We start from the raw sequence: 26,592 nt of genomic DNA, 5'->3' as shown, positions 1-26,592 counted from the left end.
TAAAGTCTTCTAAGAGATGTCTATTCTTTAAAGCCACTTCTAAAGTCCTTAAAGAATACGTGTTCAGATTTTCTGAAGAACTTCGAAAAGCCTCCGGAATGTCCGTTTATGTTTGTTGTTCGCCTCGAAGACTTTCGAGGTCTATTTTCTCCCACTTGTCATTTTGGAAACGAATCTCCAAAAGGACATCATTTCGAGCAAACAAACATTATGTTCTCAAAAATTCGTGGTAGAAACAATACCCTTGTGTCTCATTTGAATAAATCACAATGAAACATATATCTATATTTGGGTCTTAGTTTGTTGAATAACAAACACTAAGCTCCCACTAAGTTTGGCAACTCTTTAGATATATATTATTGAAAAGATATCCGAAATTACTTTTCAATAGCTTTGACGAATTTGGTTTAGTTTGGTGGTAGTTGAGCATTTTGTTTTAGAAATTTTAGGAAAAGTCTTTATGATTCATCATTGATCGAATCATATACTAATTGACTTCGATCATTCCAACTTAGATATGCCATATCTTATGGAGCTAGATCGTGAAATTACAACACACAATCATTTGATGATCATATTTGGTCTTAAAGTAATCACACTACTACATTTCTAATCAAATGCGACGGATTAAGAAGGTGTAATGCGACACTTCACGTAGAACCGTCGCAATAGATGAGGCTAATGCGACGGTTTCCTCTATAATACACCTTGAAGTTGGACTAATGCGACGGTTGTGATAAACCGTCGCATTAGATTGTCTAATGCAACGCCTTTTGAGGCTAATGTATCGCCTGCGAAAATAAATATTACCACACATTAAATTGTCATAATATTACTCTTTTCCCTCCCATTGTTTTCCAAAATTTTAAACCCCCCTTGTATTTTTCCCTCAAAATTTTAAACCCCCGCCGTTGTAAAATATCACCCAAAATTTTCATACCCAAAATTTTCATACAACTTGAATTGTTACCAAAAAAAAAGAAAGAAAAGAAATGGCAAACAGAAATTAAAAAACACAGAGACTAATTATTCTAAAGGGAGGAGGGAGACTCGAGAAATTCATGAATTTGGTCGACGCTCCTTCTTCGCAATTCAGGATTCGCAATCGCAGTCACATTTCTAGGGTTTACAGTATCTGCAATTCGCAAGTGAAGGGTTTAGAAGGACTGCAACATCACCACGAAAAAGGAAGAGGTCATCCCATTCAAACTGTATTCCCGTACATCAGATTCAAAAACTCCCGCAAGGTTTGTTATTTCGATTAAATTTATGTCCTGAATTGCGTTTAGGGTTTTCTATTTTGATTAAATTTCTGTCCTGAATTGCGTTTAGGGTTTTCTATTTTGATTAAATTTTTGTCCTGAATTGCGTTTAGGGTTTGCTATTTAGGATTTTGATGATTTGCAATCATGGGTTTTAATCTGTCATCTCTTTGCAATTTCAATGGGTTCACTTTATTCAAGGATGAATTGATTTTCGCATCCTTTGTGCTTCAACGTTGTCAGATTATGTTTTTTGTTTTTCTTGAGCAATTTAATTTTACTTGATTATGTTTTTCGTTTGCAAAGTTTTCTTTTACTTGATTCGTAATTTGGTTCTGTTTTTTGTTTTTTCCTGAGCAGTGTGTTGGTGTTAAAGTTGAGAGTTAACTTATGTTCAGGTTATTCTTATTGTAGAGTTTCAATTTTAGAAGTTTATTCTCGTTCTTCAAGCTGTATTTCCTATCCTTGAATGGGGAAGAGGTTATAATCTCAAGAAGTTTAGAGGTCTCAAGAAGTTTAGAGGAGACCTCATTTCTGGTCCTCACTATTGCTAGTCTCTGTATCCCTCATGTATGCAATGAAATTCCATTGTTTCCGGTCCAAAAATCATCTGTGACTCTCTTTGTTTTGTTGGTGTAGCAGGATATAGCGTATTCTAAACTTGCAAACTTAGACCCGCAATATGGATTGTGTAAGCTCTACTGGCACAACTCTAGTTTTTGTTTAGCAGTCAGGGTGCAAATATACGATATTAATTAATTAAATTTAGTTCGTGCTTTGTCTATATACAACTGAATTACTTATATAGTATCTCTTTGAGCCAAGGCGGTTGTAGCCTTCAACACTTGCTCAGTTGGGGTCTTGGGGAGAATCAAAGGAATTGCCGTTGTCTATAGTTTGTGTTTGCTGTTTTGACTAATGAGGTTAAATTTTAAAAAAAAAACACAAATCTTATAAAAAATACTCCTAATATGATAATTAGGCAATCATTCAGATTATTCTTCTTGATATTGATTGATTCGAGCTTCGGAGTTCTTGAAAGTTATAAATAATAGATGAATTTCCAAGTGAAATTTCTTACCTCTAATCAACTGTCATTTCTTCTGCCTTATTTGCTATCAGATTAGAGGAAGAGAGGGACTCAGCTTGATCAAATCTAGAGAGAATGATTCTGAATTAACTAAGAGAGTGTTTCTTAGGGTTAATTGGATCTGGAGAGCGGGATTCCCAATTAACTAGAGTTGGTTTTTTAGGGTTCGAAGTTCGTAATACGGAAATCTCAACTCACCGGCAAAGAGTTTTTTTTAGAGTTCATCGAATTTCTTGCAAGTTACCGGATATATGGATTGTTGGATCTCTTGATACAAGGTACGACAACAGATTCATTATTTATGTATTGATTATTATGGTTCTGTATCAATTGAGCTTCATGATGTTTTTAGTTAAATGCAAATTAAATTATAGTGTTTTTAGCCTTTGTGCGTGTTGGGAGGATTACCATCATCTTTTGCTGCTGCTGCTTCTCATGTTTATCAAATTATGCCTTGTTCATGAGTTATAAAATTAGTTTAATTGTAGTTGCGGTTTCTAATTTTTGTGTAGTTGACAAAGATGGTCCATGACGAATTTCTATGGCATGAATTATGAATAAAGAGGGTCTGAAAATTTGATACTTTGTATTTACTAGCTGAAACTGATAAAAAAAAGGGTTTTGATGTAGAGGGGAGACAAGGTATTGCTTCATATTAAGCTATTCAAGCTTCAAGTTGAGCACTGTACTCGCCAACCCTACAATCTAACCTCTAAGAAACATGTATAGTTCAATTAACTTCTGATGAAGGCATCTGTAAATTGTTGGTGGAGTCACGCGGCTATGTCTGCGAGGAGCACACAGTTAATCTGCATACTCTTCTTCTTCTTCAAATTAAACCGTTTTCTATAATCTTAGTTGATTAACTAAAATGCTGTTGTTGGAGAGATTTCAGGTGACAACCAAAGATGGTTATATTCTCAGCTTGCAACGAATTCCAACAGGCTTGACAAACTATACACTTGAAGACCGCAAGCCACCAGTGCTTTTGCAACATGGGGTTTTAATGGTTAGTATTATACATTGTTTCTCTGAAATTTATAGTAAGGTAACGTATACTATTTTCCGAAATCCGTAAAATTGTCACATCTCCAATATACGTCACCACATCATCACTACTTGTAATTGATCAGGTTTCTTCATTGATCTCATTGCTGCTTCACCTCTTCCTCAAGTACAACTAATTCTTAGTTTTTTTTACCAAACATTTAACATTTTAATGTCTACTAGTTGATATGGAAAGAAAATTGTTATGTTTTTTCCCTGCAGATTGTGATATGGTTTACAATTCCAGCAATTAAGCTCTCTAAATCAAGAAGCACCTATAATGCACTCCAATTGATTTTTTTCTTCTAATATATTCCACGGTTTTATCTGATATTCCCGCTGAGTGCTGAGATTATAAAGTCTGCTGGTGTTGTCACGAAAACAGCTTGGGCAGGAGCTGCTTATAATCTCATGTTCTACATGTTGGCTAGTCATGTAAGGAACTATACATGTTTTCTACAGACAAGTAACAAAGAAATGGTTTTTTAAGAAACATGTTTCTGAATTCATCATTTGATTTTGGTTTCTTGTCATGAAATTTATTATATTATTTATTGTGTTTTAGCTAGTGCACCATCTCTAACTTATGCCCATTTGTGATTTAAACTTGCAGGAGTATGGTGAGCTAAATGGAGAATAAAATGTAGATCTAACAAATGAGACGGTGGAGGCTCTTGTTTGTTTTTGAGTTATTTTGTAATTTAGAGTAATGTTGAATTTGTTTATATGGATTTTTATTTTATGCATTTTTTTCATTAAAAACACTAAATTAATTAGTGAACGACTATTTTGTAATGCATGTGTCCTATGGGCACTAATATTGTAATATTACTCTTTAAGTCAATAAAAATATTTTATTATTGACATCCTTTCTTAATTTAGAAAACTAATTTTAATTATTATTATTATTATTATTTATTATTTTGAATAAATTACCGTTGCATTAGGCTAAAACGTCGTGTTGCATTATTTCTTTAAGCCAACATAGAAATCCGTCGCATTAGCTAAAATAATCGTCGCATTAGCTAAAATATTCGTCGCATTAGCTAAAATATCCGTCGCATTAGCTAAAATAACTATCGCATTAGCTAAAGATCTAATGCGACACCACATCTAAGGACCATCGCATTAGATGCTTATCTAATGCGACGGTATTAATTTTCGTTGCATTAGGTCACTGGTCATCGCATTAGGCCTAATGCAACGCCACCGGATGCAAGGGTCATTTGTCGTCGCATTAGGTCTAATGCGACGGATTTTGATGCCTAATGCAACGATTTTAGGCGTTGCATCTGATAAGAAATGTAGTAGTGTCATCGTCATGATCTAACCTAGATCTTTATGATTTCTTGCCATGTGGATTTCATTCTTCTGAATCTTTGAACTAGCCAAACAGATTCAAACTTATATCACATTTGAGTAAATAAACCTATATTCACTCAAGTCCATGTGAAATAATAAAGTTTAAAATCTTTCTTCAGCTTTGAATTCTATTGTCTAGGCGTTCTAACAATAGTTCATATCCTTTGTTACTTTAAACAAGTAAGACTAGCTCGTCTTAAATGATCTAGAAATCAATCAACTTTCAAAAGTCCATCAAAATAGAGCTTTTGAATGTTAACTTGTTGATATGGTCTAAGCAACAATGCCAAAGATTAGTGGAACTCGAATCAAGAGATTGATTTGAACCTAGTAAAGTTTTTATTGTTAAAGAGTTTTTTGTTTTAATCAAGCATATTGACTCAACCCGTAAATGACCATTTCATTCAAATAAACAAACAAACATTGTTTTTGTTTTTCTTGAATGTGAGTCTTCTGTGTTTGAAGCAGAAATTTAGGTATGCTGATTATGGAACAAAATAGCCATTGAGTTCCAGCCTTGAAAGAACTTAAAACAAACTAGATGACCCTACAACTAATGTAGCAATGCCATGCTTCATTTCCCACTTGTAGGTCATTAGTGTAGCCTAGCTTCCATTGTTTGAGTTATTATCGAAGTAAGAACCTCAAGCGGTATATGATACCAAGGAAGTTTGATTGCTAGGTTACTTCTCTTTAAACATAAACTTTTAGGTAGAAACGGAATCGTAAATTCCTTTCTTTTGTTCCTTGTTTTCCTATTTCTTGTACCCTTTCTAATAGCCTTAAGAATTAAATTCTCTAGTGTTGACTTTTATACTTTGTTTAGACATGTCCAATGTCACTCCAACAAAGTTCTTACCATTTTAATTTATGTTGAATATTTTGCTTCAACTAGATGATCTTACCAGAAGCTTCTAAAGTTCTCTAAGCATCGATCTATTCGAATGTCTAGGGTCTAGACTCATTCTAGAATTAAATGGAAAAAGATTTTAGGTTGTTAACCATTGGTTAAGCTGAGCGTTTAAACTCAATGCTTTATGATCTCAAAACTACATTGTAATTTGAATTCACAAGCACCAATCGGTTTGCCATTCGACTTTGATATTCGAAAACAACCATAAAAGTCGCTAAAAGAAACGTATATTTTAAATTGCTCATTTTCTCTCATGTCCGTGAATCGTTCTTGGATTCACTACCAATCGAGGAAATTTACTGTTACCTTTCTAAAAGGATTTACTGCAGTGCAAGATATTTAATTACAAACAATAATTAAAACATACATTGAAGCATGCAAAATCTAAACATTTATCATGAGTAATAACTTGAAAATTAAAGCAATCATGCAATTTAAACAAGTCATTGGCATTTTATTCAAATTTATTGTTCCGGCAGGTGTGAATAAAATGATTCCAAGACCCTAAAATTATTGAAGAATTAAGCACATTATGTATTTTGACTCAATTCTAAAATATTTTAGGTAAGCAAAAGCCTTTTGCTAATAGTCTAGAAACTACTCTTGGTTGATAGGTACGTCTAAGAACTTATTAGGTAAACCTATCGATTTGCCACAACATAAAAGGACTCCTTACTTATATCGTTGAGTTTCACCAAAACTAACATGTACTCACAATTATTTGTGTACCTTACCCCTTTAGGATCAATAAGTAACACCTCGCTGAGCGTAAAACTATTACTAGTTTGATGTAAAGGTTATCCAAGTAAGTGTTATTTTGGCATGGCACCTTTTAACTCAATTTTTTAAGTTTGGAACTTAAGGCTCTTACTATGTTGGTTAGATTTTAAGTGAACTAAAATCCTTAATCATGCAACATAATCAAGCCACAATCTCATGCATATTTAAGACATATTTAAAAGCAATAAATAACTTAAAGCATGCATAAGATAAATGTGATCTAGTATGGCCCGACTTCATCTTGAAGCTTCAACTTCAAAGTCCGTCTTGAAAATGGGTTGGAAACTCCGTCTTGAATTTCACCGTGGGAGGCGCCATTTTCTTCAAATAGGATCAGCTATAATTAAACTAATTACAACTATTTGATGGTACGCAGACCATATTTGAATTGAAAAAACAAACTTTGGTGCATTAGACCAATTACATTCAAATTAATGGTACGCAGACCATATTTTCTATCCTATTTGGGCCATACTAGTCACTTCATAACCTGCAAAACAGTACATATACAATATATACCATTCACCCATTCATTATCATGAATGGCCCACATAACTGGTTAGTAAAACATGTTATGCATCACATAAATATTTGCAGCAATTAATCAAGGGCACCAATAATCTACCAATTATTCAGTCCTTATTAATTCTAATCAAGTTGTTTAACCTTAAAGGATTTGTAGACCTAATCAAGAGTTTATTGACTAAAATGCTCCCACTTAAACCAATAACTTTACATGCTTTACTAATTTTAAACATAAAAATGTATTTCTAGTCTAACCGGAAAAAAACAAGTTTAATTAAAATTTAAAGCTCATGTAAAATTATAATCGAATCCATCTAGTTTAATTTACTTTTCAGTTGATTTAAACGAATTTAAATTAATTCAAGGTTTAATTTTAGTAAAATAATTAGTATAAATTAAATTTTATAATAATTATAATATTCAAAATTAAAATCCGAGAAAATAATTTAAATTATTAATTTTAAAATTAATTAAAATTATTTCCGGACTGAAAATTCAAATTAAAATTCAAAACGACTCAATCATAACATGACGAGCACTTGGGCTTGCGCCCAAGCCCCATCAAGTTCACGACCGATCGCATGGCCATGGCACAATGCAGCAGCAGCCACGCGCAAACGCAGCAAGCCAAGCCACGCTTGCGCGCAGCCTGCTCACCCGCATGCATCGCAGCAGCTCTCGTGGCGAAGCAGCGCTCGTTGGTGCGCGGAGCAGTGCTCGCTGGGCGACCCAGCTTGCGCTCTCCCGCGCGCGCGCCTCCACCTTGTGCCACGCCCCTTCGCCCACCGCCCATCAACACAGCACACACACGCCCAGGCTCCTTGCCTCGCGCGCGCGCCATGACTTGGTTGCTCGCTACATTCGTACCGCACGGGCGACGAGCTCCCCTGCTCGTCGTCGCCTGCCCGCATTATACAACACCCCTTAAGGGTAAAACGTAGCGTCCATTGCTTTGTGCATGCAAGATTTATGGGCGTTCTTTATAAAAACTTAAAATTTTTAATTCAAAATTAATGACAAATTAAAAAATCATATTAATTTCATAATTTTAGGGCGAAAAATCGAAAATTTATTAATCAATTAATTTCCGATTAACATGGATTCAAATCTAGGTCATAAAAATTTAAAATTTAACATAAATTAACAATTTTTATGGTGGATTTTAATCATGGCTACCTAATTAAATTATTAATTAATTATGAAAAACAAATCAATTTTAAATTATTCGAATTTCAACAAATTAATCATAATTACAAATTAGGTTGTATAATTAACAAGTCTAGGCATTCAAATTTGTTAAACATATACTGTAGGTCAATCAAAAACTCAAGATTTATCAACAAGAATCGCAAATATTCAATTTAACATCTTAAATTTACAAACTTTTGCGTTCGAAAAACTTAAACCTCCGAAAAGTCATAGTTAGGCTTCGAATTTGGGAATTTTAGAATGCCTTTTACATGCGGAATTGACACAAAAATCACTAGATTTGGATGAGTAACGAAGAAACTGCCGAAAAACTGCCGAAAAACTACGTACATATAATTAAATAAACGCAATTTGCAATTAATTAACAATTACGAAAATTAATCACCCCGTTTAATTCTTTGCAAATTTATAAAATTTAACCATGTTATGCAATTTAGATTATGAAAATAATAAGAGGCTCGTGATACCACTTTCAGGTTATGATACATATGACAAAACATAAATCATGCGGAAAACCTTAATGCCAGGAAACATATTATTTACACATAATCATTTAGCATAATTTAGGTGCATACACTTTGTAGCGTGCCCTCCCTAGTTGCGTCCGAACCGAACAAGAACAGTTGCAAGTGTTTGGCTGATTTTTGCTTCAAAATCTTACCTTTGAATAATTCAATGTTGTATATAAATTTGTGACCCTAGGCACCTATTTATAGAGTTATGGAAAAGGACTTGTAATCCTATTAGAATACTAATTTAGTTTAATTAGAATTCTGCTAGGACTCTATTAAATAAACTTTATCTATTAGGATTAGGATTTAATCATATGACAAATTCTAATAGCTTTAAGATTCGTATTGCACACAACCGTACACGAGCATGAGCACGAACACAGCCCGCGCAAGCCTCGCGGCCCACGCGAGCTGCACTTGCTCGCAGCCCATTGTCGCAGCCCACGATTGCTCCGCGCGCGCCACAGGCCTTGGCTGGGCCTGGCCTTGCGCTGGGCCTGGTCGAGGCTTGGCGTGTGGTTTGTTGCGCTTAGCTTGCTGGGCGACAGCCTGGCTTCGTGCTGGGCCTTCGTCTAGCGAGCCTCGTCCGATGCTAATTCGTACGATACGCTTCCGATTAAATTCCCGATTTCGGAATTCATTTCCGATACAAACAATATTTAATATTTCCGATTTCGGAATTAATTTCCGTTTCGAAAAAATATTTAATATTTCCGTTTCCGGAATTATTTTCCGATTTCGATAATATTTCAGATTCTGACAATATTTTCCGTTTCCGGCAATATTTCCGATTCCGGTAATATTTCCATTTCCGATAATATTTTCCGATACGTACCATGTTTCCGTTTCCGGCAACATCTACGACTTGGATAATATTTATATTTCCGATACGATCCATATTTCCGTTTCCGGCAATATCATCGTTTCCGGAGTATTCATTTCTTGCCTTTTGATGATCTCAGCTCCCACTGAAACCAAGATCCGTCGATTCCGAATATCCATAGATGGAGTATTTAATGCCATTAAATAATTGATCCGTTTACGTACTATTTGTGTGACCCTACGGGTTCAGTCAAGAGTAAGTTGTGGATTAATATCATTAATTCCACTTGAACTGAAGCGGCCTCTAGCTAGGCATTCAGCTCACTTGATCTCACTGAATTATTAACTTTTTTATTAATGGAAATTTGGTGAAACACTACCTTTAAGTTTGGTGGTTTTGTGAATTGCTACCTTTTAAAAAGGAAATTATATTTTACTACCTTATAAGTTTGGTTTGTTTGACTAACACTACCATTTGCCGTTTTTTGTTAATGTTTTACGTCTTTGGACTCCACTACAACGGTTATTTTAATATGGCAAATGCACAAAATGACAAATAAACAGAGATATTAAAAAGAATAGAAGAAATACACGACGGAAAACATTAACGAAAAACGTCAAATGGTAGTGTTAGTCAAACAAACCAAACTTATAAGGTAGTTAAATTAAAAAAAGTTTTTATAAGGTAGCAATTCACAAAACCACCAAATTTAAAGGTAGTGTTTTACAAAATTTCCTTTATTAATATTGAACCGCATTTATTAGACTTAACGCTAAATGCATACTTGGACCAAGGGCATTATTTCCTTCAGAACCAACCCCAACCCGGACTGGAGTTATCGGAGTTGACCAACAGAATAATTGGATCATAAGTGCATCAATTAGAGCTCCCAACACTATGACTAAAGGACTGGTATTTCAGGTCATCTAATGCCACTAATTTTCTATGTCCACTTTCATATTCATGCCACTAATAACCACTAATTATGGTGATAATCTTGCACTGGAAATGATAATAAACACACCTAACTTTAGCATTGATTTAAGAATAATAAGCAGACCTCAACATGTACTGACATGTATATAAATATCACAAAGAAGAATTTTCCAACCTACTTCCATCCATGACCAAAGAGGTAAAGAAGTAGACTAGACGCGCGATAGTAGTACTAGCTGTAACTAACATGTCCAAGCTAGCTATCGAGGAAGGTTGGAATTGGTGCAACTAAGAATTATCACATATGGCTTAAGTTTTAGAACATATACATCACTAGTTTAGAACATAAGGATTGATGATTCAGAAACATAGTTCGTCGACAAAATTTCCTAGAAGTTGCACTAGATTCCATATTTGTGGATAATTTTGCTGAAGTACATGTTGCAATTCCATATTTCTAGCAAAAGATAAATATCTCCACCTTACATTATCAACTAGTAATAATCAACATAACTTTGGTTTCAACCAAGCAAAATTAAGAACGCAAAAAACAGAAAATAACCTTTCGTGGCAGTAGATTTCCTCATCTCAAAACCATCAGCCTTTGAATACACTTTATAAAACAAAAGACCCTCTTGGATATTCATAAATTTCAGCCATAGAACAAGTTTTGACTCATCGGAACAACATGTAATCCATTCTCTCGTTCCTCCACGAGTTAATATAGGAATGACTTCAAGAGTAAGAACCACATTTGAATTAAAACAACTTGCAAGTTGTTAATTATTAACAACAGAATCTACAAAAGAATAAGAAAAAACAGTTCAGAACATGTATAATACTAACATAGAACATATGAGTAAAAGTTCAGAACATGAAAAACAATTATTTAGAACATCATAAACCATTATTCAGAACATCAGAAACCATTATCTGAAACATCAGAAACCATTATCCAGAACAAAGAGAACAATTATTCAGAACATTTAAAACAATTGTTCGAACACAAGACCAGTTATTCAGAAACATTAAACATCAAACATATTAATAAGAAAACTGACCGGATTCGGCGAATGATGATACCGGAGTATGATGAAATTCTAATTCCATAGCTCAAACGGATGGAATAATGATCAATCTAAAATTGAAAAAATCAGAAAACACAACAATGTTCAACATATGGAGTCGAATCAAATTATAACACGATCGAACGTCGAACACTTCAATTTGCACAAATATGAATTTCAAACAATAGAATTTCACAAAACATGATAGAATTCGAATATAAACACAAATTAAGAACGAAATTGAATCTAAACACAAATAATCGCTCCAAAATATAATTAAATTCAACAAAATCTGCCAAAAATCACATGAATAATTACATAATCATGAAAATAAAGTTTGATATCTTACCTTTAATGGCAGAAATCAGGAAGTTCGATGAATATATTCGAGATTGTGGATAGAAATCGCAGCAATTAAATCGAGATTCAAGAGAAATTCGAGCTTGATAGAAGCTTTCTAATGGTTGCACATTGAAGAGAGAGAAAATAGCGGGGAAAACAAAGGTTTGGCAATTTTAGGGAGAGAAGCAGTTAGGCGTGAAAGGAAGAAGATGGTTGGGTTATTGTTCAACAAATTTACGAAAATGCCATTAGTAATCCCTTGATTTTCAGCTGTTAGATTATATATATATATATATATATATATATATATATATATATATATATATATATATATATATATATATATATATAATCAGATTACTTGTGAGTTTTTAAAACAATTTTCTTTTTTAAAGTACCTAAGCAACACTATTTTAAATAAGTCTTTACGATGAGGTTACAATGTGAACAATAGTAGTTCATTGTTTGTGTATCTGGAACATTAAGAGTCTAAAAATCGGATAACTGAAAATTTATATAAATCTGATTTTTAGTACTTTCGATGTTAATTTATATAATCAAGAAACTTATTGTATTATTATACAATGTTTAGGTACCAAGTTCGTAGAAGGGGGATTCTAGGTAGCTCGTTACTCTTAAGTTGTTTTCGTATTTCATAAGGTACGTACTAGTCCTAGAGTGTACTAGTAGTGGTATGAGTAGGACTTTGAATGGTTTGTATTTCAATGAATGTGTTGTGATGCATACACTTGAGAGTATGTCGTTGTCGTTTATTTATTTTAAGAAGCAAGCATGATCTTTAATATTATTTCATGTGTCTTTACAAGTTTACTATTGTCAAGTATACTAAGTTCAAACATAGTATGTTAGGAGGTTCCTCAAAATCTCCGAGCCAAGGGCTAAAGGCTTAATAATGAGTGTCCTAATTGTTTGATCACTCGTCTTAAAGGAGTTAAAAGAGAAGCTATATTATATATTTTTGTTTAATGTCTAAACAAATTAAACAACAAGCAAATTACTAAAGCACATAAAGTGAAAGGAATGGCTTGTAAGCTCTCAGAGATAATTTCTCGAGTAGCAGTGTGGGTAAAGGAACAATCATTCGTATTGGTATCCTGCACTCTTTATTATGCGCTAGAGCGGTTTTACCTACAGAAATCGAGTTAACTAAGTAGTTAAACTTCCTAGAGAAGGTATGTCAAGGACTCTTCTCGGGGGTATGCACACTGATTCATGGTTTGTTTGTACTAGAGGACGCTCTAGTAAGTTTATAGTTACATATTCGAAGGTACGTCTAGGACTCTTTTACACTCTTATAGGATCGTTAGGTGTGATCAAGGACGGCGTACGATCAATCTTTTATATTACAATGCCAATTCTAATTCACAAAAATCAAGTTTGAGTCGGTGAGTTTAAATTTGTGTCATGAGGTGCATTTCTTTATTAGGGTTGGTCTCGGGCGTTTAATATTAAATAATAATTGCTTTAGTACGTACTCAACATTAGCTGACTTGATCTTTGTTGTTGTTGGCCATGTTGTCTCTTCATATGATGGCCCTGTTGTGATCCATAATTTCACTTGGGATTATGGGGAGCAGGTAATCTACAGGTTTACAAGTAGCATGCATGGGAGTAGGTTAATTGAAGTACCTTTTTCAATTTAACTTTGCATTGGTTTTGGTTTTAATTTGTTGCAACTATTGAAGTTAATTTATTCTTATGTTGGAGTTTGGATTTAACAAGGGGCCTTTGGAGGTCTCCAAATTGTAGTTTGATTATCTGTTTTAAGACTTTCGCTGTTTGTTTTCAAAGTTAGATTATTTAAGTTAAACCGGTTTTTGATTAATCATTTCATCTGCCTTATACGTTCCATCGTGGCAGTAACACCCATAGGGTTGGGTTGGGTTGGGTTGAGGTAGTTGGTGGTGATTAAACGTTGTTTTCTAATGCAAGAGTTTATTTGTGTCTCATCTATTTTGTTAGTAAACTACTCCCTCCGTATTTTAAAAAGAGATACACTTTCATTTTTTGACATGTTTTGGTCACTACTTTCAATTATATAAATATTTCTCTCTTTCTTGTGGTCCCCACACTTACTCATATCATCTTTTTACTATAATAAATAATCCACTCACTACCCCTTACTCTCCTAAAACTGTATGCCTGTCAAAATATATCTCTTTTTAAAATATGAATGGAGTATGATGTTGTGTCTCACCGTATTCGTTTCCGGAGATCTAAAGTATTGTTCGGTACCTCTAAATCTCTAATCTCGTCATTAATGCTTCTTTCGCTATTTTTATGAAATGATGACTATATTATTCATAATATGTCTGTAAAATACTACTTACCTTTTCTACCGGCATAATTAACATTTTTTAATAACATAACACTTTTATCATAAACATCTAATTATATTGGCAATTTTGATGTAGTGGCTCACCGAATACGTTTCTGGAGATGAAAAGTGTTGTTTGATACTTCCAATCTCGTCATTAAGGTTTCAGTTGTTATTTTTCTGATGTGCGCGATTATAATCTTTCTAATTTATCTGTAGAAATGCTAATTAATTTTTTTATTGACACAATTAATTCTCTAATAATATAACTTTGTGACCATAAACATCTCAATATATTAGTAATTTGTGATATCCCGTATCACCGTATTTGTTTTCGGGGATCCAAGGTGTTGTACGATACTCCTAATGTCGTCATTAAGGCTTCCTTTGTTATTTTTCCTGATGCATGAATCTATAATCTTCATAACTCCTCTGTAGGAATGTTGCTTAACATTTCAACACACATTATTAACTTCTCTAATAACATAACAATTTGATCATCAAATCTAATCACTATATTAATAATTGTGTTGTGTCTCACGGTTTTTGTTTATGGGGATCTAAAGTGCTACCCGGTACTCCCAATCTCGTAACAGTATTTTTGGAGTGAATGAGGTACAAAAACAATACAAATTAATTATAAATCGCAAACAGACACTTAGCCTTAATCGCTAGGCGCTAATACATTATTGGTTGACTATAGTTATTCTTACCTTAGTGTATATATGTCAGGCTATTGGCTATTGGCTATTGATATACACTTATCTATAGTCGTATCACTTATAATAAGTTTTTTTCTGAGTATTTTAACAACCATTTATCCACTTTTTTGAATTACAACATTTTGATTTCACGTTTGTCAATGCATAATTTAAACAATTAATATTTTTAATTATCGAAATAATGTCCATTTGACTTTTGGCAGCGACATTACACTTAATCCATATTCATTACTCTGTAATAACTTTTTTTTTTTTTTTTTGAAGGAAAGGGGTAGAATTTTATTAATTAGTAATATTCCAAAAGTCTGAAAAAATAAATCAGAAACCCAACACTAGTGCACATTTGATAACCCTAACATAATCTGAAAAATCACAATCAAAACTCTAATTAGAAATTCCAGGATAGAAATTTACCGAGAGGGCTGTGGAAAAATCTTACTCGCATTTTCTTTTCATAAAAGGTGACTGATTACATAATATCAGTTTTAGATTTTTAGCAATACCCACTATAAACATTGATATCCATCAAACAATTTCCCTTGTGTATTACTTTTAGCAGCACATTTCAGAGGAAAATCCTAAGAATCATCGACAAGAACAAATTCTTACCCTGTAGGGGCCAAATTTGGGATATGCGCGTACACCTAGGAGTTTTAGTAAAATCTGTGAAGGACTCTTCTTCTGCCTTCTTGTTTTCAGAAGTTTTGGACGATATAGAATCCTTTGATCTGGCAGCTACTCTTGTTCCCTCAGTAGAACGCTGGCCAACTGATTCACCAAGATAGAGCATGTCGTTGGCAATCGGGTGACCAGCATACTGGAGATGAACTCGTATCTGCCAAACATAAGTGAAAATTGAATTAACAAAATCAATAACCAGAAAGTACAGCAACAAGGCAAGATTTCTTGGACCGAGAATTGAAATTCATCACAGCAACTTTACCACCTCATCTTATTAATTACTTGATAACCCTAACATTTCCCACTATATAAGCAAATGCAAAGCTTCAGAAGAGCAACTCAAGGTACCTTTGAACCTTCTAAATGTCCTAATGTCAGATAAGATCATGTAGGATGTATCTTAGTAACAAGTTGAATTCGATTTCCAACCAGCGGCGTAACAAGTTGTCAGATAACCACAACATTTATTTAATCCATGACAAGAATTAAATATGCTAACTAACATTAGGTCCCTCATACAAGACTTTTGCAGAGAAGAGAGCAAAAATAAAGTCCACGGCACAATTACCTCAATATCATTGACCCAAACACTGTGAGCTTCTAGTAGATTACTTAGAAGGAAGTCTATTTTCTCCAAATATGTTACTGTTCCATGATCAACTTTTCTTGTTTGCCAAATGAGCAAAATATCTAGTTTCCCATGAAGAACTGTGCTCATTAAACAGAGGAATGCTTAATCCTCTCTGTTTATTTTGTACAGCATGTCGACTGTTATCACCCATAAATCTGTTTCATGTAAAACTGAACATGACTCTGCGGTTCTGTTGCCATCAAAGCTTGCTGCCTCTTTAATAACCTAAAGGCAAAATTTTCAACTCTGGGTTTGTGAACTGCAAAAGGCATGGTGACTTCTCTCACCAATCGAATCTTTACTGCCGTTCAAATAAGAATCTGTTTGCACAAAGAACTTAAACTTATCAGCCTACACAGTAAAGCTATTAATAAATGCAATAAATTATGAAATATTTTCTAAACCCCATTAATGAGCCTTACTGTTTTAGTACAGAGTACTGATCTACTGGAAGCACAAGACCACCAAGAACTTGAGCACGAGACACTATTTTTAAAGTAAAAGAGCTGTGATATGGAATATGACATATGGGTAAGCACGTACCTCCAAGAACTCTATGATGCAGGAATATGCGCTGATGCGTATCACTTGATCTGCACTACAAAGATTCAGCAGTCATATCAATAACAACTTGTGTTCCGATATTTAGTTTCTCCTTGTCGACTATGTTATGACATCCAACCACGTATCTTTCTCCACTATTAGCTCTTATTATACCTGGCACAGATAAACACAACCCACCTGTGGAGAGAAACAATGATCGGGTCTTTTTTGATTACTAGATGATCAAATAAAAAAGAAAAGTGATAAAACAAGTGTACAACACTTGGGTATATCAGCCTAAAATAAGCAAGAGTAGGTTAATTCAGCAAGGAACAACCAATCAACCAATCAACCAATCAACCAAGCAAGGGCAGGTCAAGTCGTCACTGGGTAATCTTCGATTTCTCCAAGCAGCGCAAAGGGAACTCCATCGGCAGAAATGTCTTGTAGCCCAATTATTCTGAAACCTAAGACCTTAACCTAAATCAGAAATTAATTTATAAAACATAAGATCTAAACTGGTAAATGAAAACCTGGATATGGTTCAGGTCCTAGTGGTCAGATTATGCTATTTTATGAAAAAATGATTGGGTCACTATCCGTGTCCATACCCATGTCAAAATGATCTGACAGGGGTATGCTGAGTGAGATTTAGAGTCTGGATAATTAGCTGGTTAGTGTCTGTTGTCTGCTAACTGAGTTTGACTTCAGTGAGAAACAAGCCTGACCCTTGGTACTTGTTAAACAGCGTGACATCTGGTACTCCAGCAAAAACATCAAAAAAGAAGTTTAATCTTGGTGCCCTCTTGCAAATCACAAGTTGAACATGTGTTGTTTAGTTATTGTACCATTTATTTTTCCTAAAAGTGGCCAACTTGAAAAATATCTCATTTGACCTAGCTGCTAGCAATATGGAATGACTTATGGGACAAATGATGCAAAGTATGTACTTCATATTAGGCTGTTTCATATCAATACATGCTGAAGTTTTGATTTAGTTTCTGATATCTCCATTTATTGCTGCAACAACTTACTAGTGCAAGTGCACAAGCTCATACAACCCAAAGTTTGGTTTAGTTTCATATCCATGCATGCTGAATTTTTGGTTTAGTTTCATATCCATGCATGCTGAATTTTTGGTTTAGTTTCTGATATCTCCATTTATTAGGCCAACTTACTTATATCTTAAATTAAATAAGAAATTGAAACTAAATAACAATAATCATGTACTAGTAATATATACGCTCACACCTGATGTTATCTATTCGCTTTTATGCTAGTGCAAGTGCACAAGCTCGTACAAGCCATACCCTCAAAAGCAGTTTTTTACAAGCCTGCAACAATACATGGGATGCCATGTTCTAGGCCAAACTTAATAACTTCACAGGCTTGTAAATAGTTATGACTTAAAGAAACTTTCTTGCAATCACATTCAATCAGACATAATTTGAAAGTAATACGAGCTAGCTAGAAGCAAATACTAATTTTCAAACATGTGATAAGCAGAAGTGCAACATGATATAAAGTCCAATTACTCTATTAAACAGTAAGTTCTTACCTTTTTCTGATATGCATCTAGGTTGTAAAGTAGAGACACAAAGTGTGCAACCAGCCAACCAAGCATTGAACCTGAATATAAGCACCAGAATGCAAATTATATAAACAGTTACAACCACATTCATTCATTATCATTACCCCATTGCCTCAAAGAGGCTCCTGCAAGAAGCGGGGTAAGGGGTGTACGCAACCACAATACACCGGAAATTCATATCTAAATAAAGCTATGTATAATTCAAATGATGAAAACAGGTTCCACACAATTCACAAAGAATATGTAATCAACAGAGATACGCTGCTGGAATTTATGGTCAATGGAAGAATATTTAATGGAGAAATTTTCTGCTAGATAAAAGATACAATTGCGCGAAATTCTAAAATTGATGAACAAAGGGTTGAATTTCAGTACTAGCACTTCAGTTATAGTTTTATATTCGAAAACGGATTAATGAAATTAATTCAATCTCTCTCAATCAATAAATCGTTAAATCAATTGATGATCATCAACAATTCACAAAGAATTTCATCATTTATAAATCAAAATTCACAAAAATTAATAATCCACATTGAAAGGAATAAATTGCAGAAATCGGCAATCAATTTTTTTCAGAATTCAACTACATTGAGAGAAGAAAATTAACGAGAGAGGGAGGGAGAGTGAAATACCTGGTTTGTACTTCTAAAAGGACTCCGGCCATGGCCTCCCGCTGAACACTGATTTGCGAGGGTTTTGGGTACAGGATGAGATCAGGAGAGGAGAGGAGAGAGAAAAGTTACCGCAGAAAATATATTTTCAGAAAAATATTTTATAATTTTCTCAATTTTTAGAGAACAATTTTCGTAACAATAGAAAACTGTTCAAGAAATTTCAGAAAACAATTCTTGCTATTACACACGTGGTATTACTTGCTATTACCACTGGTCAGCAAACAACTGGAGCCCTCAATTTTGGTGGTCAGTTTAACTATGACCACTGAAGTATGATCAGTTTGAGAGTTTTCGAGTGTCGTTGAACTTAAGTTCAGTGGGGTTAGGTTGGGCTCAAACTCGAATAGTATTATCACACAAACTTAATCAGTAATCACTACTTCAATAAAGTTTTACTTGAAAAGAGGACAAGATAAAGGAGATTTAATTATGAAAGCTAGAATCTAACCCCAAAGAAAAGGAACAATGAAAGCTAGAAAAAGGATTATCATATATTCCTACTTCAAGGAAGTTATTCTGTATCTTGAACAAAGTTTACATAAATCCAATCAACGAAGTTCATCATGCAGCAAGGGATACAGTCACTAGAGTAACTCCAACCTAGTTCACTTGAACTAGAAATTACTAAAGATTTTTCACAAGATTTTTAGTTCTTCAACAGATTGCGCACTGTCGCCAATCAACTTTGCTCCGTTGTTGGAAGGACGTATATGTCTCACTAGAAAAAAAATAATGAAGAGTATTCATGGAACCAAATTCAACTATGCACGGAAAAGAAGGGTAGGAGTACATGTCTTACCTGTTGACCAGAAAAGAAATGTACATGGAAGACCATGTTCAGACTAGAATAACTGCAGTAATTCATGGGACGGCAGAGGCCCCAGGGCCGCATATTCCTATGAATGAAGCAAAATGTGAAGCCTGCTTTGAGACTTTACTATGTCTATCAAAAGGGTGAGTGCAATTACATTGCTGTACAGTTTTTTTTACAGGTAAGATTACAAAGCCATGCCCTTTTAGGGATTTTGAGGACCAACATTTGTACTTGTCAAAAATTGTGGCGGTTAAGCAACATAGACCACAATAGTGAAGTTTCTGTGAAACCATCTTCAAATCGAACCCTTCAATGAAATTTCCAAAAGATTTTGCAATAATCAACACTCTATTGGTCCAACAAAGAGAGTAATAATATGTTGAAAAGACAAAGGAAGAAAAGGAAGGTATCACCCAGAACTTCGACTGCCATACAGAGCATTTAAATTATCAGCAAAATTGGCCTTCCCAATCTTGCGGAGACACTTTGTGGCTCTTAGAAAAATAGAATGTTTAGGCTTAAGCCCTTTTTCAAGCATTTCTAAAAGAACATTATGAGCAACGAAAAGATTCCCATCATTTATGTGAAGGCTTGCCAATACATTGTACATTCCTTGAGCCGTACATTTATCAAATGCAGAAGCATCAACTACATACCTATATGCCTCCTTAAACCGTTGGGAACTGAAATAACCTCTGATGAAAGCATAATGAGTCGAAAGACGAGGTTTAACATTGCTAGAAACCATTAGGTCATAAAACATAACAGCCTGGTCTGACCTTCCATATCTACAGGCGAAATATATCAGTATTTCGAAAGTAATCAAATTCGGGGAACAGGCTTTACTAATCATCTCTCGGAAAACAGAGAATGCTTCATCAATACTTCCTTGCTTGCACAAACTACTAATGAAGTAGTTATAGGTTTTACAATCAGGGTCACACCTTACGCCCCTCATCTCCTCGAAAAGATTTCTTGCATTTTCAAACTCGCCTCTAATGCATAAATATTTCATCAAAACATTGTAATAAGACACCTTCCTCTCCGAAATCTCAATTACATATTTAGCTAAATCTAAAGCATTGAAAGAGCAAAGCATCTCAACCAAGGAATGAATTCCAGAATTACGACACGACCCACCAACTTCATTTAAAATCTCTATAACTTCAGCAATAGATATCATATCTGCCTCTATATTGGTACTCAAAATGGGCAAAAACCCGAACGCCTTTTCGCTAAGGCAAATCTGCTTATCCCTAAAACCTTTAAGCAGTTTAAGCATACCAGCACTATCTCCCAACAACCCACAATTAGCAACAACCAAACTACATACATTGGCATTTTTACAATAATTTGAATGTGCAACTTTCAACCAAGCAAAGAATCGCAATGCAGGGACCTTCAAAATATTCAAGGAACATAAAATCTCTAGAATTAACTTCTCCTGATTCAAACCAATTGAATTCAACCTAAATTCCATATCATTGGAATCACCTTTAATAACATCAATTATGAAACCAATTGATGCTTCGTTCTTAGCCAAATTTCTAACGGTTTTGGCTGAGGAATCAATACAACAACTAGAGAACAATTTAGAGCTGAAATTATACCTCAAAAATTGTCTGCTACATTCAGCAGAACCCAACAAATTCTTAAATGTTTGAGAATTTGAATTCGACCCATTTGAGATAATCGATGAAAAATAATAATTTGAAGATTTGGGCTTGTAAGATTGATTAATTAAGGTGTACCCAGTTGAGCAAATTGTACAATTCGTAGCATATGAAATAGGAGAAAGAGAAATGCAATGGCTGTAGGAAAGGTTTAAGCCGCCATACCTCAACTTCTGGCAGATTTTGAGGATTCCCATCTCGGTAGATATTCAACTGAGTTTATTTCATAGGGTTGTTTTGTTGGTTGCAAATTGTAATTTGGAAAATGTTTTTCCCCGACTTTTGCAATGAGAAAAGCCAAGGGGTATTGCGGAGTCGGTGCAGGATAATAGCCGCTATTGGCGGAAAATTTAATAGCGGGGGCGTTGTCGTCATTTCGCACGGGTAGTAAGGGTATGATGGTAACTTTCATAGAAAATGAAATGGGATTGACTTGGCCATTAATTGACCCCGTTATCCCATTTTGGATTTGGAATTTGAAATTTCGAAATTTTGGAATATGTACTTCCAACTCTGTATATTCTTCTCTCTCCTATTTCATTATTTTGGATATCTACTTCTCTCTCCTCCTTCGTTATCCTCTTTCTCTCTCATCATTCTTCGTTCATCGTCCTGCAATTCATCAACAAGGTATGTAATTTGCTTAATGATGTCTATTTCTATGCTGATTTCTGGTATAATATAATGATTTTTATGTTAATTTTGGTATAAAAGTTGATTATCAGTCTAATGAGTTCCAATTTCATTACTTTGCAAACCTACTACTTCGCTCTCCTTCTTGCAATTCATCTAAAAGGTATGTAATTTAATGAATGAATGATGTTGATTTAATGAATTGTATTTTACACTTGTTCCTGGTCGGTTTTGATATGAAGAAAACCCTAAAAGTCGATTTCTGATACGAACCCTAAATTAATCCTAAATTAAGGATTAAATTTGGGGAAGTTACTTCTTTCATGGAATCGTTAAGGTAATTATGGATTAAAGGTGGAAAGTAATTTCCCAATTGAATTATGGATTAATGAAGTAACTTTGCATGTTTCTGAATCTACAGACCTCTAAAAAGGTTTTGTTTTGAGATGAGGTCTAGTATGAAGAAGCCATTTATTCCCCAAGCGGAGGTGGGAAGCAGGAAAAAATGGGGGGTGAGGTTCACAATTGATTTGACCCCTAAAATAAGTGATTAGAATTTTGATAAATGCTTACAGTGTGTAATGTTGTTTGTGTTGTGGTTGTGTTGATTTCAGAGTTCCGTGAGGTCTGTACTAGGCGCTACTGATGGAGGGGGAGAAGCCTAAATTGAAAGTTGATATGAGGAAGAAGAAACAGAAGGCTGGGGTAAGCGGCAGTTCGGAGGAGGATTCACACATCTGGTCATTTGATGAAGACAATGACAGTTCATCATTTGAACAAGATCTCAAACTATTGCTCAAAAGGGTGAGAGGGAAGAGTAAAAGGCAAAGAACGGGAGCTAGGAAATGAGCATGTTCGCAAGAGGCAGAAGGTGGAGAGTGAGAGAAGGTTAAAGCTCGTGGTGTTGTCGTGAAGACGCACTTTTTGAATACTAGGAAGGTAATGGTCTTTATATGTATGTAAGATTGGTCATTGACAAGCATATGTTGATCTGATACGGTTGGGTTTATTTTGTAGCAGCAACCAAATGTGATATGTCGAGTTGAAGCATTTTCCACCTTGTTAGCGACATTCGATGAATCTAAGAGAGAGTAGTATGGGGTTTGGGGGACTGTTGAATTCAAAATTGACCTATATACCGCGATAGTTTTGCTACTGGTTGATGACTAGAGTAATTGACGGTGTCCTGTATTGTGGCGATGGTACCGGGTATCCTCTGGGTCCAAACCAGATCAGCAGTGTCCTTGGGCTTCCAATGGGTCCCAAGCCATTGTCGACAAGGCTGAAAGATAATGCAATGGAATTGGAGTTGAAGCGGATTGGTCATTTGTACGAGGAAAAAGAGACCATTTCGGTGGCCGCATCAGAGGCATCTATGTTAGATTATGATGATAGGGGGAACTTTTATGAGCTAGTAACTGATAAAGAAAAGAGGGAGTTCAGGATCGCGTTCTTAATAGTTGCGTTAGCATAAATACTGTGCACAACAATGAATGCACATCAATTGTCAGGACCTTTGCTACCGTACCTTGCTTGACTGTGGCGGATGAAGCAATTGAATATAATTGGTGTTCTTTCGTACTAGACTGGATGCTTGATGGGGCAAGAAAATTCCAAAATAAGTTTGACAGAAACGGATTTGTTGCTTGTTCATTTTGTATCTTATATAGATCAGAATCATAAATGCAAGGACGAACTTGCTACTTGAAGATGCCCAGTCAGACCTCAATGAAATCAAGAGCACATTTGATCAGTTGCTCCCAAAGGGAAAGAAGCGAAGAAGACTTACATAGTGTTGTTCTAGTTTGTTGGTAAATTAAAACAATTTGTGTTGATGCATGTAAAACAATTGAATATCGTGCCAATTTAATTTTTAGTTTGGGTAGATGTGTCTTGTATTTTGTAACAGTTGTGACTTATATTTTGACTTGTATGACTTGTATTTCCTAACAATTTTTATGACAAGCACGGATTATGGCTAAAGTTACATAGTAAGTAATATTCCTTACCTACATGGTTCAAATTTATTAAAGGTCTTTCAGTAAAATTGAAATGAAGATGATATTAATAATTGCAGTACAAGTGAAACGAAATAGAAACGAAATTAATAATCATCACAAATTAGAATGAAATGGATATTAAATAATATAAATGTCGTAAACCCTAGTAACCCTAAATAATACTTAAACGTTGATAATAGTAGATGTTTAATTAAACATTTAAAAATGTAAAACATACTAGTAATAAAGATAAGCGTCCTCATGTTCTTCTACACCTCCTTCATCATTACTAGTGGACATTCCCTTTGTGGAGTTTGATACACCGTCATCGTCCCCTACATTGTCGTCGTCCCCATCGTCTTCTACACCTTCATCGTCACTTTCATCACTAGTAGTTGACATTCCTTCCGTGGAGTCTGATTCGTATTTATGTTGATAACAGCGCCTCACATCTTCAATCGCGTACACGTACCCCACGGGGTAGTCATCTACACGAAATGGGCTGTCTCGTACCAGATGTAGATTATCCTTTTCACTGTACCCGTTTTCAGTAAGCATCAATTTCATGAACCACCTGTACTCACCTACATGATCGACCAAGTGATATGGGTCAAACGATATAAGTGGGGAGAGCCATTTAACAGTGATTTCTACATCCTTTGTGACTGAGAAATTTTGTCCAAGCAATAATAGTCCCCATGGCCGCTTTCCGTCACTACACCCATCTTGTTTGAGTAGGTTGTCAACCATGGCAACCCACTCCTCTAACGACATGAACAACTCAAACAGACGGCGCATATACCTATGGTATAAAGGGTACGTTGAACAATCTTTTAAGGTTTTTTTTTAATGTAACAACGTTGACGGACAGGGCTATTTTGCATAGATCCAACAAGTAAAACATAAAACAATATGCCTCTTTGCGGAAACGTTGGACTTTACCTAGTTTTCATGGAGTTAGAAATGGGTAATCTGGGTGGAAAATATACCTTGAACCGTAGCAAAATCACGACGCGCAATTGTTGCTAGTTGGTGGGAGAACATCATTCTTTGGCTTCGCTCGTACAAGAACATGTCATGAATTATTCCGTTTATGTCATGTTGCCCATCATTCTTGAGTGCCCTCACTTTCTTCATTAGTCCCTTCTGTGTTTCGATCTTCATTCAGAAACTCGTGTATAACTTTGTTACTTTGGTATTGCTAGTGAGGGATGTCATTGTTATGATAACAATGAGTATGTGAATATGATTAAGAACAAGAAGAGTATGTGAATATGATTAATAAGAATAGTACGTGTTAATAAGATTAATAAGAAGCAAGAAGAAGATAACGTGTGATATTATTTGAATATTCCCCAACTTATAAAGATAACTCAAGTAGTTAACTCAAGTATTTGATAAGAACTTATAAAGATAACTCAAGTAGTTCACTCCATTTATTTATAATGGGATATAGTACATAAATTAAGTAAAGTGATAGTCTATAACTATAGATAATTCATGACAGCAAACCCTATAACTAGAGATAAATAGGATTTTTGCAGTAATAAGAGATGGTCTTGTTGTGTATTTAAGTCTTGTTGTGTATTTAAGTTTAGTTTATTGACAAAGTAGTACTTGGCGTGATATGTTATATATTGATATATTTTAGGTGAACTTCTAGGATCATTTTCATAAGGAATTAGAGCATTTAGATGTAAATCTGCATGATTTTAATATAGTTGAGTTCTAATGATGCTTCACGGGTTGTTTTCTTGTTTTTAATTGATTTTCAGGAACGTAACAATCGCACACTTGTGAACATTTTGACGGTTTGATGTTTACTTGATCATATGTGGAACAAAGATGTGCGTAGAGTTGATCATTGCCTTATTCAATTCAAGGATTAATGTCAAAATCAGCCTCATTCACAACTTGGTTGTGGCGCAAGACCTGCTGCCACGGGTTGGTTGTGGCGCGACTCTTAATGAAGAATAAACAAGTACAAATCAGCCTCCTCCACGGGCAGGTTGTGGCCGAATCATTAGGTCGCGGGTTACCTGTGGCTGGCTCCGTTTCCAGCTTTTTGAGATATTTTAGAAGCATTAGATGTCTAGATTTCTCCTAATTGTGAAAGGATATAAATACCAATTTGTGAGGGTTTAGGATCTCTCTTTCTTTTCTCCTCTTTGGCAGACTTTACTTTGGTTTTCTACGTGTTCTTGGCCCTTGGATATTAATTCAAGATTTCATTCCTTTCAATAATTAAATTCAATTCCCTTAATTTCTTTAATTATTCGTGTGTTCTTTTATAATCTATTTTGTTTATTCAATCACCATGTGTGAGTAGTTCTTTATTCTAGGGTTAGGTTGAACCCTAACATGGATTGATGCACAAGTAATTTCCCTATCCCTAATCTTGATTAATTTATGATTACATTTATC

The 26,592-nt window shown here is 34.8% G+C and overlaps 1 protein-coding gene and 1 long non-coding RNA gene across 6 annotated transcripts; one reads left to right on the top strand and one right to left on the bottom strand.

The window, feature by feature from the left end:
* Nucleotides 1–908: 908 nt before the first annotated feature.
* LOC110797600 (uncharacterized) lies at nt 909–4,263 on the top strand. 3 transcript variants are annotated; one of them, XR_002535878.2, is made up of 7 exons: nt 909–1,247; nt 1,905–1,953; nt 2,385–2,630; nt 2,983–3,155; nt 3,248–3,361; nt 3,622–3,834; nt 4,013–4,263. It is a non-coding gene; the product is annotated as an uncharacterized lncRNA (long non-coding RNA). The 3 variants fall into 3 exon arrangements; XR_002535877.2 differs by lacking the exon at nt 1,905–1,953 and having other exon boundaries at nt 921–1,247; XR_002535880.2 differs by lacking the exons at nt 1,905–1,953; nt 2,983–3,155 and having other exon boundaries at nt 924–1,247.
* Nucleotides 4,264–15,353: 11,090 nt separating this feature from the next.
* LOC110797599 (pentatricopeptide repeat-containing protein At3g53700, chloroplastic-like) lies at nt 15,354–21,834 on the bottom strand. 3 transcript variants are annotated; one of them, XR_008932564.1, is made up of 6 exons: nt 21,701–21,831; nt 19,007–19,944; nt 18,342–18,412; nt 16,784–16,981; nt 16,178–16,560; nt 15,354–15,763 (listed from the first exon to the last, which is right to left on the bottom strand). XR_008932564.1 is itself a non-coding variant. In XM_056843185.1 (5 exons), the coding sequence occupies exon 1, from the start codon at nt 21,730–21,732 to the stop codon at nt 20,272–20,274; it is 1,461 nt and encodes a 486-aa protein (XP_056699163.1). In that variant the 5' UTR covers nt 21,733–21,834; the 3' UTR covers nt 15,354–15,763; nt 16,178–16,560; nt 16,784–17,250; nt 18,342–18,412; nt 19,007–20,271. The 3 variants fall into 3 exon arrangements, 2 of the variants coding, with proteins under 2 accessions (XP_056699163.1, XP_021858403.1); XM_056843185.1 differs by having other exon boundaries at nt 16,784–17,250; nt 19,007–21,834; XM_022002711.2 differs by having other exon boundaries at nt 19,007–21,834.
* Between the last annotated feature and the right edge of the window lie 4,758 nt (nt 21,835–26,592).

The sequence above is a fragment of the Spinacia oleracea genome, chromosome 4, assembly GCF_020520425.1.
Source record: "Spinacia oleracea cultivar Varoflay chromosome 4, BTI_SOV_V1, whole genome shotgun sequence".
NCBI lineage: Eukaryota > Viridiplantae > Streptophyta > Magnoliopsida > Caryophyllales > Amaranthaceae > Spinacia > Spinacia oleracea.
This window is presented reverse-complemented; position numbering and strand designations above follow the sequence as displayed.